The 15871-nt window shown below is 46.8% G+C and overlaps 1 protein-coding gene across 2 annotated transcripts; it reads right to left on the reverse strand.

Annotated features, from left to right (window-relative positions):
• Positions 1-4302: 4302 nt before the first annotated feature.
• On the reverse strand, positions 4303-15235 carry sucla2 (succinate-CoA ligase ADP-forming subunit beta). 2 transcript variants are annotated; one of them, XM_053439807.1, is made up of 11 exons: positions 15138-15235; positions 12728-12923; positions 11411-11510; positions 8980-9142; positions 8289-8417; positions 7137-7275; positions 6369-6530; positions 5895-6037; positions 5623-5743; positions 5062-5150; positions 4303-4437 (listed from the first exon to the last, which is right to left on the reverse strand). In XM_053439807.1, exons 1-11 carry the CDS (start codon positions 15219-15221, stop codon positions 4363-4365), a joined length of 1401 nt encoding a protein of 466 aa, XP_053295782.1. In that variant the 5' UTR covers positions 15222-15235; the 3' UTR covers positions 4303-4362. The 2 variants fall into 2 exon arrangements, with proteins under 2 accessions (XP_053295782.1, XP_053295783.1); XM_053439808.1 differs by lacking the exons at positions 12728-12923; positions 15138-15235 and adding an exon at positions 11716-12698 and having other exon boundaries at positions 11411-11682.
• Positions 15236-15871: the final 636 nt, after the last annotated feature.

A 15871-nucleotide genomic window follows, 5' to 3' on the forward strand; every position in this document is an offset into this window, starting at 1 on the left:
GAAAAATTAATCCAGTAGATATAATAATGAATAAACATGTGGACTATGATAAATGTTTCTGTGATGTTTTAAATCCAGCAGAGGAGGAGCTCAGGCTTCATGGAACTGGATGTGACGGAGGCAGTGGAGGCAGCACCACCTCAGGGATGTTCTGTGTTTGTTTCTCTTCATCATCGACAGTTTACAATCAGATCATCTTCATCCTGTGTTCATTACGACCGGAGGTTTGCAGGGTTTCACATCTAAAGACCAACGAGCAGCAGAAGCTTTAATAAAAAGGTCTGAGATCAGAAAACACATCAGAGCAGAAAGAGGAAAGAAATGAAACTGCAGCTCTTGTGTTCGTCTGGAAACAGAGACACAGCAGCTCGGACACGTTTCCTTTCAAACAACGTCCTCACGGGAATAAAACCTCGGACCCAACAACCACCTGAGCTGCTCAACACAGAGAATCAGCCGCCCTCTGCCAGAGGAGCCGGATGCCAGATCAAACACAGACAGAGCGCCGCAGGTTGTTATTCTTCAATCAGACGGACACGACTCCATTACAGCTGGAAGGTGTCTCAGTCTGCAGAGACAGACGAGAGACACGAGGGTCTCAGAGGGAGAAGACGCCGAGCCAAGACATTCTGACTCAACAACGAGAAAATAAACTCTCTATAGATTCTGTCTGTAGGACTTTAAAGCAGAAATTCAGATTCTACTTCAAACCTTTTATCAACGAGCAGGAAGATCTCAAATGTACAAATTCAGGTTCTTTGATTTAGAGACGTCATTAGTTCTGTTCCTTCTGCTCAGAGACTCCAGAGAACGTCCAGAGAACCGAGTCTGGACGTTCTCTGGAGTCTGTGAAGCAGCAGCAGGTTGTCGGGTCCGACTCGTTCACACCAACAGGAACATGTGGGAACATCAGGCGAGGGGCGGAGCCTGTAGAGCAGCAGGAGGCGGAGCTTGTAGAGCAGCAGGAGGCGGGACATGATGTGTTGTTGTTTACAGCTCCTCCACACCGGGTCGGCCCTCATCACCAGATGATCTGGAACCTCCTCGTGTTTCCAAGTGGACGTCTTCGTCTTCTACGTGTCCGGCTCCTCTTCTTCATCCTGAGATGTTTGTGTTCTTCAGGTTTCACGTCACGTGTTAGAAACCTCGTCATCACGGTGAATCCTCCGTGGTCAAACTAATCAAACTGATAAACTCCTGTTTGCTGCAGCATGTGTTTGTATCTAAACTCCATCAGAGACTCTGAGGGTTGGAACCTGTGTTAAATCAGCTCTGTGACAAATCACACGTGTCACCATCGCTCCCCGCTGAGTCGTCGCTCTACAGACGAGTCTCCAGGAGCCGAGCGGCTTCAGGCTGTAATAACTTGAATGAAGAGCCGAGCTAATTTTAAATCTCCCCCAGAATTTAAAACGGTACGAAATGAGCGTGTGCGGCGGCGTCCTGCCGAGGAGCTGCAGCTCGGAGGGAGGAAGAGACAGAGCCGAGCTCACAGCGCTGAGTGATGGAGGCCGAGCAGAGAGACTATTTGTGGAAACACGACTTCGAGTTCTCGCTCCTAAAAGTCGCCCGTGGGAATAAACCAGGGGGTGTTGAGGAATTCATATTAAAGGTGAAACGACCACAAACATGATGAAAGTCCACACACACACACACACAGACACACAGACACACACACACACACGTTTGTCCCTTTGTCATCATCGACCCTCGGAGACCCGGGACCGGAGGAAGAGCCGGGGCAGCTGGGTAATCAGATGATCGTCAAAACAAAAGCAGAAATAAAACACCAGATAAAATGTTCAATAAACTTGTTTCTCAGATGCAAAATTTGGGATTCGACTGAGAATTAAAAACGATTCAAACGATTTTCTCTAAATGAACACACAGCTTCTGTGAAGCTCCAGCGTGGAGCAGTGAGCTCTGATCCTGATTCACGTGGATCTCAGCTTCTCTCTCGGCTCCGACCTGCAGATGTTGGGATTTAAAAAGTCGTTGCTGCTTTTTCAAAAATGTTCAAATCTACATTTTCTGTGTAATAATAAAATCATATTATTTCAGTTTGGACATTGACGACGAATCAAGGCTGTAAAAATACTCGTTCATGTTTATGTATGAAGACGTTTATGTTCCAGCAGCATGAGTCATCAGAGAGAGAGGGAGAGAGAGAGAGGGAGAGAGAGAGAGAGAGAGAGAGAGAGAGAGAGGGAGGGAGAGAGAGAGAGAGAGAGAGCTAATGAGAGTTTTTCATTCTCTCCCTCCTTCCATCTTTCCTCTGAACAAACTGGAACCTTTGAGTTATTTTCATCACAGAACATCAGAACTGCCCCCCCCCCCGGCCCAGAACTTATCTCACCTTTACAGAAATGAACCTGCAGCCGCACAAACTGAAGCTTATCAACCTGAGGCAGCCGCTGAGCCCACCCACTGCAGGAGCCCTCTGTCTGCAGGGGGCGCTACTGAGGGGGGGGGGGGGCTCCATGATGGAGACACAGTAGAGAAGAAGCTCCAGAGGCAGAAACAGAGACTGAACCTTTCTCTCTTCTGACCGGACGATCAAAGATGTTCATCGTGTCGCAGGCGAGAAGAACTTCAGAGCTGTGTGTGTGTCTGTGCCTGTGTGTGTGTGTGTGTGTGTCGTTCAGACTGTGAGAGACTTAAGCACAACAGGAAGTCGTCTGAAGACTAAACCTCAGCTCATTGGTCAGATCAGCAGTCAGAGGCTCCGCCCACACTGACAATCTGAACATGTCACATGACATATCACATGCTCTGGAGATCAAGTGAAACACAAAGTACAGACTCGTTGTTCTCTGCGTTTATTTCCTTTGTCGTACTCTTTGAGGAGCATAAATATTTTACAGTAAGAACATCAGTTTGGTTATTTACAAGATTTCATAAATGACATACAACTCACAATGTCGGCTTGTGTTTGGAGCGCTGGAGGAGGGGGGGGGGGGGGGTCGTTTTACCGTTGAGCACGTCGGACTCTGACGTTACATGAAGGAGAACAAACAGCTGAGAGGACGAGGACCAGACGCTGACACGATGGCAAAGTGACATGAGACTAAAGGAGAATAAATATACACACAACATCCAGACATGTTCACACCTGGAGCCTCGACAATAACAACTTCCTCTGAACTCTGAGTCCTGAGCATCACACGACAGCTCACGCTTCACTGCAGCAGGACAGACACGTTCCCCTGTCAGGTCAGTGACGCCCACGTGGTTCTTCAGAGATGTGCAGTTCATCACAGCGAGCTAACCAAGGTAACGACTGCTCGACTCCACTGCAGGGACACAATTCATGCATTTAAAAAGCCGAGGCGGCCGAGGAGCGTTTCGTAAAAGACGCAGCGGAGTCTTCAGGAATCAAACCTGCGTGTTGATGAGGTGAACAGCGTTTGTTCAGGCCTCCGTGCATCAGAGGCTTTGTGTGTTAACGCGATGTGAACCCCCGACACTGTGATGTGTTGCATGGCGACAAAATCGACTCTGAATCCTGTGTTGTTATTTAGCGACAGAAACTCTGACGTAGACACAATCAAAATACAGACACCAGGGGGCGCAACACACACAACAACCACAACGAGGCAAATAAACAACAGCGACAATCGGACGATGGAAATCAAATTATTCTGCAACTGTGTGAGATTCTCGAATATGAAAGTTGGGCGGATGAGTTGATGCAAAAACCTCTGGGTCGCCCCCTGGTGTCTGGCTGCAGTAGGTAGTAAACCACCTCTCCTCCATGTTAGCAGATGGGACAAGGACCAATCTAACGTTGATCTGAGATCAGTGACAAACAGCTGATGAGCATCTCTGCTCCTCCGAGGTGAAGAAACGTCACAATGTCTGAACGACAACTGAATCAAAGCTGGTGTTGTGATGAAGTGAGCAGTAAAAGTCGTATTGAGATGAGTGCTTTCTTTATTCTCTCACATTCTTAGACAGCACACAGAGAAGGCACTCATGCAACACGAGCACACTAACGGGGCTGACGTCCATTTTCCTGAAGCCTTTCCAGTCTTTTCTTATTCATCTGTAACAGCAGCTTTCTGCAGCCGCCTCTCATCACTGGACACAAAACACTGAGTCTGAAATCAAAGATCAATCTGATTGAGCCAGTCGACGAGTGGGGGGGGGGTGCGTGAAGCAGAGATCGGGGGGGTGAAGGTTTGTGCGTAACGACTCAAGTGCAACATAAGTTAAACGAGATGTGGGGACGAGAAAGAGAAACGTGTCTGAGCGGAGTTCTGCCATCGTGCCAGAGTCAGGAAGAGAAATCATAATCGTTTCCCCGGGGGAGGAGGCAGAGGGAAGTATGGGGGGGGGGGGGGGGGGGGGGGTCCAGGTTTTCTAGATGGGCAGCTGGAAGGTGATGTCCACCTGAGCTTCTTTAGCCAGTGACACGATCTCAGAAAGCTTCACAACCTGAGGACACAGAAGAAGAAACTCTGCGTTAGTTCATCTCGTGTCTTTCAGCCGACGCTTCTCAGCTGAACGATTCAAATCTATACACATTTATACTAACCAGATTTCTGTTTATATTTCATGAATATTGTTTTTTTTAATGCTTTTAATGTGGAGAACTGTGGTCACGTCTGTATAAATTAATCTTTACTTGTTCTCTGTTCCAGACATGAATATTAATACACAGTATATTTCTGGTAAAGTTCGTACATCGACCTTTTCAGAATCCGTTTTCTATTCGACTCCTGAACTTTGCTGAGTTGTGTCGTTCATCACACTGAAGAGAATCCGCCTCCATCACATCACTGTCAGTTCGATGCTGACGCCACAGCTCGGCTCTTTGACTATTTATCAAATTAACTTTGCATCATTTATTCTCAACTTTTTTTATTATCTTGTTTATTCAGACTTTTTCTATTTTAGCTTCCGTTTTATTAAAATCTCATTAAACTGCATTAAGACAGGAAACGATGGGAGCGATGGGAAGGAGGGTTTTAATATAGATCTCTCCTGATACTGGTTTGCTTATGTCTGTGTGTGTCTGTGGGTGTGTGTCTGTCTGTATGTGTGTCTGTGTGCGTGTACCATTTTGGCCGCTTCGTCCAGGTCGTCGCAGGCGAGGATCTTCAGTGGACTGGCAGCGATCAGAGCTTTAGCGTCGTCCACTCTCGTTCCTAGAAGACAAAACCCAGATTTTAGATTTCACACGAAAAGTAATTAATCAGCTTGAAAGAAACCGTTTGAATTTCACACGAAAACTCCCGATAGGAAAGAACCACTGAAACAAAACCATGTCTCCTTCAAGAGAAAGTGTAAAGAAGCAGAACAAAGAACCGACTCCCTGAGGAGAGCGTCCGCTCGTTTAGCCTCTAAACACAAACAACAACACGTCTGTTCTCCAACATGTTTAATTTCTAACAGCGATGGATTCAGTTCTGAAGAAAGTTGATTAATAACCTTTTTCATCAGCAGGAGAAATGTCCACATGTTTAAAAACACAATAATCTACAGTTCATTTGGTTTCATGTTTCCAGGCCATTGGACTAAGACCCTGAACTCTGCCCCAACACTGCCAGCTGTGTGTGTGTGTGTGTGTGTGTGTGTGTGTGTGTGTGTGTGTGTGTGTGTGTCTGTGTGTGTGTGTACCTTGTAACCGGACCACGATGGGGATCTTCAGTTCCAGGTCTCTCACAGCCATGATGATGCCCTGAGCGATGACATCACACCTCATGATGCCTCCGAAGATGTTGACCATGATGGCCTGAACCTGCCACCGGCCACAACGCGCACAATTAAAAACTGTCATGAGCTCAAACTCACAGTTTCATATTTTCAAATCAGCACTAGCGTTAGCTACCATTAAGCTATGCTAACATACAGCTAACATTAGATAGCAGCAGCAGCAGGCGTGTTCTTACCTTCCTGTCAGACGTGATGAGTTTGAACGCCTCGGTCACCTGATGAGCTGTGGCTCCGCCTCCCACATCCAGGAAGTTGGCTGGAGTGCCGCCATGCAGCTTGATGATGTCCATGGTGGCCATGGCCAGACCGGCTCCGTTCACTGAACAGAAGAAACGTCAGAGGCTGATCCCGGTGCTGTTTGAATATTTCTGATGTGAAACAGTCAATACAGATGGACAACGTCTCCATAGCTGCAGGATGGATGTCTCTGATACACATGCTCGACCAATCAGGAGCCAGCCTCAGCCGTCAATCATAACGTTTAGGTTTTTATATCATTAAAAACTAATTAACACCAAATTTTATTCATGTGTCATTTCATTAATGTTTTTGTTTGGTCCATGTCCCGTCTGCTAACATGGAGGAGACAGAGTCTTTGAGCATTACTGCAGCCAGACACCAGGGGGCTTCATGGTGTCGGCCTCACTGACCCAGGCAGCCGATGGTTCCGTCCAGGCCGATGTAGTTCAGGTCGGCCTTGGCGGCCTGCCGGTCCCGGGGGTCCTCCTGGGTCCAGTCCTGCAGGTCGAACACTTTCTTCTGGCGGTACTCAGCGTTGGAGTCGAAGTTGATTTTGGCGTCCATGCACATCACTGTTGACAGAGAGACACGAGAGTCACAGCAGAAGAATCACTTCCAGACGCCATCTGCTGCCACAGATTCTCCTTCTCTGTCCAACAAGTTCAGACTTCTCAGGATTTAATCAGATTTCCAATCCCCGGCTACAGATCAACTTGATTGCTCAAGGGCACTTGAACAATAAGTGTAGAGACAGAGAGAGTCCAGCTCCGACTGACGGTCACTGACTCCTCAGAGTGTCAGGAGGTACTCACAGATATTTATCATATGATCTACGTCCAGGTCAAAACATCTGGTGTCATAGTTTGAGTTTATGGAGCCGCTCTGTGTCATTGGTCATTTTATTCAAATTAGAGATTGTTCATGAGTAAATGTCCACGTCTCCCAGCTGCGTGGGAACGTGTCACAGTTACTGGTATTTAATGAAGGAACTCGACCGAGTGGAGTCAAAGCACCACCAACAGAAAACAGCACATTGAGGGTTAAACCAGGTTTTAATATAAATATATAAATACCTCAAGCAAATCTGCCAAAAATGAATGTAAGTAAATCTGATGTCCTCAGAAGTCATGGTATGAGTGAGGTTGTGTGTGTGTGTGTGTGTGTGTGTGTGTGTGTACCGATGCCAGAAGAGTCCTCCACCATGGGGTTGATCTCCAACATGGAGGCGTCGTACTTCATGAACACGTTGTACAGTTTCATCATGTTCTCCGCCGCCTTGTTCACCAGCGCCGGCGGGAAGCCCATCTTCTCAGCCACCTGCGGCGCCACGAGAATCATGACATCACACATCGTCCATCGAATCAGCAGCAGAACTCAAATCAATGATCAGGGAATCGAACTGGGATCAATGTGCACGTGACGGTTGAGCCTCGTACTCATGAACCCAGAGGAATCTCTCATCTTAGCCTCGTTCAGCTCATCGTCTTGTTTTCCTGCATCACAGCTTGTGACCCTGAATATTCCACATGGACTAAAAGGAAAAGCTGAATATTCATATTTAAAATGGGTTTAATGCTGAGTCGGGCCCAGTTGATAATTACATAGGTTTGATTGAGTAGATTAAGATACTGAAGGTCACATCTATAAGTGGGATCAGGCTGATGGAGCTTTGAGGCTGAAGAGAGAAGCAGCTTCTTCGGGTCTCACTGGAAACGAGTTTTACAAACACAAATAAATAAAAGATTGAGGAGCGGCGCCGGCTCCAGCTCCTCAGAGAGCGGCGCTATCAGCAGCTCCTCTGTCGAACACACACTCTGCTCTATGACAACCAGCACGCTCAATATCCAGAGCAGACGGAGAGAAGACAAAACAAACAGCGGTAAACACAAACAACAACAATAAGACTCTGCGACCTCGCTTCACTGCGAACTCCGACTCACTGCTGCTGCATTTCATTCGTCATGATTTACGTTTTGATAGTTTCAGAGAAATCATCATTGTTCATATTCAGTTTAACCTTCAGATGAAAAGAAGTTTGGTGAATAAAAACAATTTTAAAAAACATTATCAACTCCTTCAAAAGGATTCAGATGGATTCATTAGAGTGCTCTGCCTTTAATTCACTTTTAATACTGAAATATTAGTGAAACTGCAGCTTCACAGTTTGTGTTGTAAAGAAAATGTCTGAAAATCCACTCATTAAAATATATGTGAATTGTTAACTTAGATTATATCCACATTATTCTTTTGGATGTAGGAAGCGACCGGTGGGAGACTGTGACTTGTTTAGAAGATACCTTCCCCCCCCCCCAGTGTGTTATGGATCGCACCTTCACAGCCTGCTCCATCTTGATGCCTTCCACGATGTCGATGGGCTCCTTCACGATGGCGTCTGGATTCTCTGCTGCGACATCTTCGATGTTCACGCCTCCCTGCGAGCTGCCAATCAGGACGGGGCCCTGTGCCACCAAACAACCAGAGACGAGGACGTTCAAACTCAGAGTCTGTGTCACACTGAGGAGGCAGAAGTGCTGAAGTACACACGTCGATTTTATGGCTCAAGATGATTTCAATAAGTATTAATTTAACCAGTGTCGTGAGCGTCACCTTCACAGAGAGATTCTAACCTCCACAGCTCTGTGACTGTTCTCATTCCTGTAGAATCTGTTCCACAGGTTATGAATAACGTTTATAATTCTGATATTAGACCAATGAAATCTGCAGGAACAGACATCAGCTCTGAGACTGTGCTGCCACCTGCTGGTACGATTCAGAGTCACAGATTCAATCTGCACATTTTCTAGTGTCACTTGATTTGAATATTTTATGTTATTTATTGTTTGGAAAATTAAAGGTAAAAAAGAATCATTAGCGTTTCAAAAAAATCCAAAGAGAACAAGTGAAAAGTTCACTTCAATTATTTCACAGAACAATCGATTAATCAACTAATCATTTCAACAACATGTCAGACCAGTGTGTGTGTGTGTGTGTGTGTGTGTGTGTGTGTGTGTGTCCTCTGACCTGGAACGTCCTCTCCATGGTGATGGCGAAGTAGTACTCTCTGCGTGGGTACCTGCGCTCGCAGATGAACACCTGGTTGCAGATCCGACCCGCCTCCCCGGTCTGCTTGGTGTAAAGCTTTCGGCCAATCATCTGGGAGGAAATGTCGCGGGCCTCCTCGGGACTGAAGAGGAGGAAGAGGAGGAAGAGGAGGAAGAGGAAGGGGGAGATTACACTGGGTTCACAATGTCAAACCTGTTTAATATCACACTGAATTATAATTTGATCCTCTGAAAACATTGGTGCCATCTGCTAACATGGAGGATACAGGGTTTATCATAGGGATGCACCGAATATTCGGCCACCGAATATATTCGGCCGAATATTGCAAAAAAGGCCACATTCGGCCACATTCGGTATCCGGTAAAATGAGTGAAAAACAAGGCCGAATATTAGCGGCGCGTTTTAATGACGCAAGCAAACAGCGTCTAGTGACGCGATAAACGTAAACAAAGATGTCCGCGAAGAACTATAAATCAAAAAGGGTCCGTCCGATCCGTCCGTCCGTCATTCCGAAACAGACTCGGAGAAGCATACTGAGGCCATGATTTATAGTTCTACGAGCCTTTTTGTTGTGAAAACAATTCACCGCCAGAACAGTAGATGGCGAAACGGAAGTCGAGCTTAGAGAAGCCTACCTCATGAGGTATATAGAAGAAGTCCACGCTGGTTTATTTACGTCCTCCCGGCTCCTCACACACAGTGAACGATGGCAACTAACAGAAAAAGGATGTTGATGACGCGACAGTTTTTGCTGAATAAAGTGACACCCAGCGGGTCAAAATGCTTTTGTTATTGTGTCTTAACGCAGCGGTTCCCCGGTCTTGTTTCCAAACTGCGTTGCTAATTCAACAGCTGCAACAGCTTGAAGCTACACGGAGGCAGCTAGCTCCCCCCAGCTTCCACACACAGTCAGCAGGGACACCCGATACTAGCTACTACCAAGTGTTTGCTTCTAACCTGACGGTGTTTGAGAAACAGTGTCATGAGCCGTGGGATTAAAGTCAGCGGGTTTTTGCGCTGTTCCCACCGCAGTTAGCATGGTGGCTAGCCCGCTAGCCCCGTTATCAAAGTTTGTTATAACCGTATGTGACCGTACACACATGCTGTAAGTGCTCTAACCAGCCACCGTCAGCCGGACAACGCCGCTTGCTTAACACACTTGTCACATTAATCATAGAGTCGTAGTTGTGATTTTGGTTTATTGTGATGTAGGGAATGGAACAGGAAGTTTCCATTCCGAAATGCTGGCGTTAGCGGACCAATCACAGCCAAGTGCTATCCGTGGGCTCTCCGCCATTTCGACGTGTAGTTAGAAAAATGAGAGCTGCACGAAAAGCTCTCCGAGGAGCCTCGGAGAGGCACGGAGAGGGCGGTCCACGTTGGAGAGGGCGGTCCTATCTGTCCGTGTCCGTCAAAACGGAGAAGCATACATTGGCCTTAAGTAGACCTATGGCTTGATACAGGCACAGTTGTTTTGTTTTAATGTTTGTGTCTGTAAAGCAATTTGGGTTGTCTTGTCTCAGATGTCAGTTTCTTTCTGATGACAAATCTGTTCTGGTCAGGGATATGTTATGTACCTGTAAGTGTTTGATGTTACAAGCACACTTGCTATTTACCTCAGCCTTTACATTATTGTTTACATTATAGCCTACTGTTACTTAGTAGACTTGTGCCAACTTTTGCACAACATGTCAGAAATGTTAAATAAACATTTACTTTCTTTGTCTAATCATGTCTATGTATTTTATTTTTGCAAATTAAAAAAAATAAATAATGAAAAACTTAACAACCACATTCGGTATTCGGTATTCGGTATTCGGCCAAGCGTTTGATTATTATTCGGCTTCGGCTTCGGCCACAAATTCTCTATTCGGTGCATCCCTAGTTTATCACGTATACTGGCGCCAGCCACCAGGGGGCGATCAAGATGATCTGGCTTCGTATTTGGAAGATGTCACGTTGTTCATCTTTATTTAGTCTGTGGTTCAAATCCTGACTCAGGTACAAGGTGAATCTATTTATTTAACCTACGAGATTCTCATGTGTACTTGCATGTTCTCTGTCACGTGTCATGTGTCATGTTCTCTGTCACGTGTCATGTTCTCTGTCATGCGTCACGTGTCAGGTGTTATGTTCTCTGTCATGTGTCATGTGTCATGTTCTCTGTCATGTGACACATGTCACTTGTCATGTGTCAGTGGCCTCGTGCTCCCAGAGTTATTAAAGATGTTAATAGTTCCATATGTGGATTATTCCCTGTCATCACACTCTGCGCTTCACCCTCAGATGTTGTTACATTTGACGCACACAGTCAAACTGTGACTTGTGTCAGATTATTCACGTGTGTTTGTCTGCTGTAGATTTGTGTCTGAAACGCTCGGTCACTTACGAGTAGACGATCCTCACTCCTCCCTTCAGTCCGCCCTCGAACGTCCCCTTTCCTCGGCCCCCGGCCAGAACCTGAGCTTTCACCACCAGGTCCTTCGAACCTGAGGACGCACAACACATAAAACAGTTAACTGAGACGGACACAAACTGAGACAGACACAAACTGAGACGGACACAAACTGAGACAGACACAAACTGAGACAGACACAAAGGAGACAGACACAAACTGAGACAGACACAAAGGAGACAGACACAAACTGAGACAGACACAAACTGAGACAGACACAAACTGAGACGGACACAAACGGAGACGGCTGATTGTCCTCGTTCCTCTCAGTCCTTGTTGATCAAAGCTTCAGCTCATTTTCATTTGAGGCCACAGGTTGTCAGCATTAATTGGACTCGCTTCATTAACATTAATGTGGATTCTTTCAACAGCAGCTGATCCCAGATCTGAACTGAACCTTTGAATCTCACATGAGGAAAAGTGAACCTAATGAGACTCAATGAGGGACTTGAATCAGGATTCATATTCAATGAAACCCTGTCCAACCCCAACTGACCACAGGGGACACTGGTTCCTGTCCATTAGTGAGAGAGGAGCCGCTGCAGAGACAGACGGAGGCTGAATGCTGAGCAGGACGAGACGTTGGAGGGAGACGGACGGGGGAGCTGACAGAGACCTGAGGACTGATTATCTGCTGAGGAACATTACTTTTAGTTTGGAGAAGAGCGTCACCTGTTACACGACAACTTCCTCCTGTGGCAGAAATATGAAAGTCAAGTGTCAACTGATACCAGTGGAGTGAGAGGACGCTATACTTAGACTGTGTGAATGTCTCTGTACATACACACCAGCCTTTGCTTCAGTTATTTAACACACACACACACACACACACACACACACACACACACACACACACACACACACACACACACACACACACACACACACACACACACACACACACACACACACACACACACACACACACACACACACACACACACACACGTCCTTGAACACCACTGCACTGTGCCAGCAGGACTGGGTCAGTGTCAGTATTGTTCCACTTGAGTTATTATTACACCAGAAGAAGATGTGTGTTGGTAAATAAGTTGTCTGTTGATATTCCAACAAGTCGACACAGAATCAAATAATATAAGTGTGTGTGTGCGTGTGTAAGTAAAATGTTGTGTAATGAAGACACTAGAGCTCCATGAAAGAAAAGACATATAGTTTATATTTCAGTTTCTAACTTACAAGTTAAACCCCTGCCCTGTGAAGCCCCCCCCCCCGACATGGTGTGTAACTTACCGAGCTGCTTGGCGACGGCGTACGCCTCCTCCGAGGAGCTGGCCACCAGGCCCTCGGGCACGGAGATGCCGGCCTCCTTCAGCAGCCCGATGCTCATGTACTCGTGTAGGGACAGGTTCCTCTGCTGCTGCTGCAGGTGGGGGGGGTGCTGCTGAGACACGTGTCCTCCGAACAGACCTGAAGATCCACCGAGGACCTGAGGAGCCAGAGGAGGAGGAGGAGGAGGAGGAGGTGTTACAGGGAGGAGACGTTCTTTACATCGTTTATCCAACCACCACAGAACCACAGTCTTCATCACAGGATGAAGAGTCACAGGTTTAATCAGCTGAGGAGGAACCGGGGATAAGAGACTGAGGGTTACGTCACCTTTTCATTCACTTTATAGATCTCATTACACTTTTATGAGGAAATTGGAACCAGAGCCTGAAAGATGTGGATTCAGAGAGAACATGTTCTGATGCCGATAATGAAAATGTCGATGATCCCTATGATGTTTTTATAAAACTCTTATGACAAAGAAATGTAATTGAGGTTTGATACTTCACAAAAAGTAAAAAAGACTCACACACGACCAGAGAAACGTGTCAGCACAACAAAAGCAGCAGTTGGAACTTGATGAGGGAAATGAAACCAAGATGGAAATTCAAGTGTTTCCCCATCCACTCATCCCCCCCCCACACACACACACACACCCCACACACACAAATCTATGCCTCTGATTCTCTTGACAATAATGTGGTGTACTGTTATATTCAACCAGAGCTGCACAGCGTCTACTCAGAACTTGTTTGTGTAGTCGATCTTTCTTCTCTATTTAGGATTAATAAAGGATCCAGGGCCGGCACGCACCTTTATGGGGCCCTAAGCAGAATCTGACTTGAGGGGCCCCACTGCCGATAGCACTGATACTTAAGTTTTAATACGTTTGGTGAAAAACATGAAAACAGAGTTTGGGGAAGAGGAGCAGAGAAAAATTTTCATATCTCAACATATAGTTCAAATAACTTTGAGTTTGTATGTCTGATGAAGACTTCTGATGAAGACTTCTGTGTAGTTTCCTGACAGAACCTTCAAGCTGAGGTTTCACAGAGTTTAGAGACGTGGAGGTTTTGAAGATGGACATCACACGTGTCCACCGGAGGAACGTGTCCACCGGAGGAGCGTGTCCACCGGAGGAACGTGTCCACCGGAGGAGCGTGTCCACCGGAGGAACGTGTCCACCGGAGGAGCGTGTCCACCGGAGGAACGTCTCCACCGGAGGAGCGTGTCCACCGGAGGAACGTGTCCACCGGAGGAACGTGTCCACCGGAGGAGCGTGTCCACCGGAGGAGCGTGTCCACCGGAGGAACGTGTCCACTGCAGCACTCAGAGGGTTCATGGCTCTGGTTGGTTACTTCAATCAAGATGGCTGCTGAGAGAAGCTCTTCTGTCAGAGCTGGATTCACACAGCTACTGTCACTCACCCATTATCAGTAATAATCCTATTATTATTAATGAGAAACTATAGCTATAACTATAGCACTGTTAACACAAAGTACAAAGTGCTACACAACAGAAAACACGTGGATTACATACAGAAGAACTACACGAATAATAATAATAATAATAATAATAATAATAATAATAATAACAATGATTCGCAGTGTTGCTGTGACATGAGGCAAAGTAAGAAGGGGATTAGATGAAGAACCTTCCATTCACAGGAGACTCATAATGTAAAGAACCTTGAGATAATCTATATTTATCGTATATTATGATTTGCATTATACAAATTAAATCAAACGAGTCTGTTGACATGAATGTATGATAATAACGTGTATATTAAATCAGAGCTGAACACGTCAGACTCTTTATTAGACTCGTGTCTTCATTAACACTTTTTATTCCTCAGCACGACAACATGTCCGCGGTCACACCCTGGCGTCCCCCCTGGCGTCCCCCCTGGCGTCCCCCCTGGTGTCCCCCCTGGTGTCCCCCCTGGTGTCCCCCCTGGTGTCCCCCCTGAATCACGGCCTGTCTCTGCGGGGACAGCGGACTCTTCTGTCTGAGGACACGGCGGGACAGATGTCGCAGGGCGCTCCGGTTGGAGGTCACGGAGCCGAAGCCCGGACTCGGCTCCGGACACCCAGGTCCTGATGACCCCCAGCCGGGCCCTTACGGAGCGGGGCTGCGGCCGGAGGTCAGCGGCTGCTGCTGGGAGTCTCCCGGGCTCCGCGGCGCTGACAGCCGCTGCGCTGCCGTTAGCTTCCCCTGCTACCTAGCATGTTAGCCAAAACACTGGAGCCCAATGAAAGTCAAATCTGAGCCCGACACTTTCTCTGGCTCTGCGGCCGACAGAGGAGCCGCCTCGTGGTCACACACCCCGGCTCCCTCCGCCGGAGCCGCCCCCCCGGGCCGGACACACACTCACCCTGGACGCGGAGCTGGCGGCGCTCCGGGCCCCGGAGTTCCTCAGACTGGCCGTCAAACGGCCGCAGATCAGGGACGTCGCCATGTTTCCTCTCTGTTGAGAAATGCTGCGCATGCGCCGTGAACCCGGCGGAGTCACTGCGCTGCGTTCACGAGCTGCCGGGAAGCCCTTTCAAAATAAAAGCTCCAAGGAAACATGGGGACTCTTTACGTTGTTGAAGCTTTTACTCTTGTAAACGTTTTCCGGCTCCTTTGCTGATAGTTTAAATTAATTCCAGATATTTGTTGAGAAGCAACAGCGTTCATTAGTTAATGACTAAGTTCCTACTGCGCCTGATGAGAGTGTCTTCATAACATCACGGTTTAAAACAGGAAGATAAAGTGATGCATTCCCAGTGTCCAGGATCACACGTGTGCACAGGGACCCTGAACGCAGCACAGTCAGTGTCAAAGTAAGAATAGCCTCTGACCTTTAACCTGCAGTAAAAGGAGCTACTCAGATTACTATTTTATGTATATACATATAGATATATATATATATATATATATTAATAATAGATTGACCTTCATGGCTTCAGGCAGTATTTGGTATAAAACCATGTGACATGTTCAGCCTGGGGCCTGATGAGTTCTGTCCAATGATGAACCAGATCCTCTCTCAGTAGAGTTCATACTCCACCAATAGTCTACTTATTACCCCATATTTAAATTCACTAGATCCAGATTCTTATTGGT

This window comes from Pleuronectes platessa, chromosome 14 (genome assembly GCF_947347685.1).
Source record: "Pleuronectes platessa chromosome 14, fPlePla1.1, whole genome shotgun sequence".
Taxonomy (NCBI): Eukaryota; Metazoa; Chordata; class Actinopteri; order Pleuronectiformes; family Pleuronectidae; genus Pleuronectes; species Pleuronectes platessa.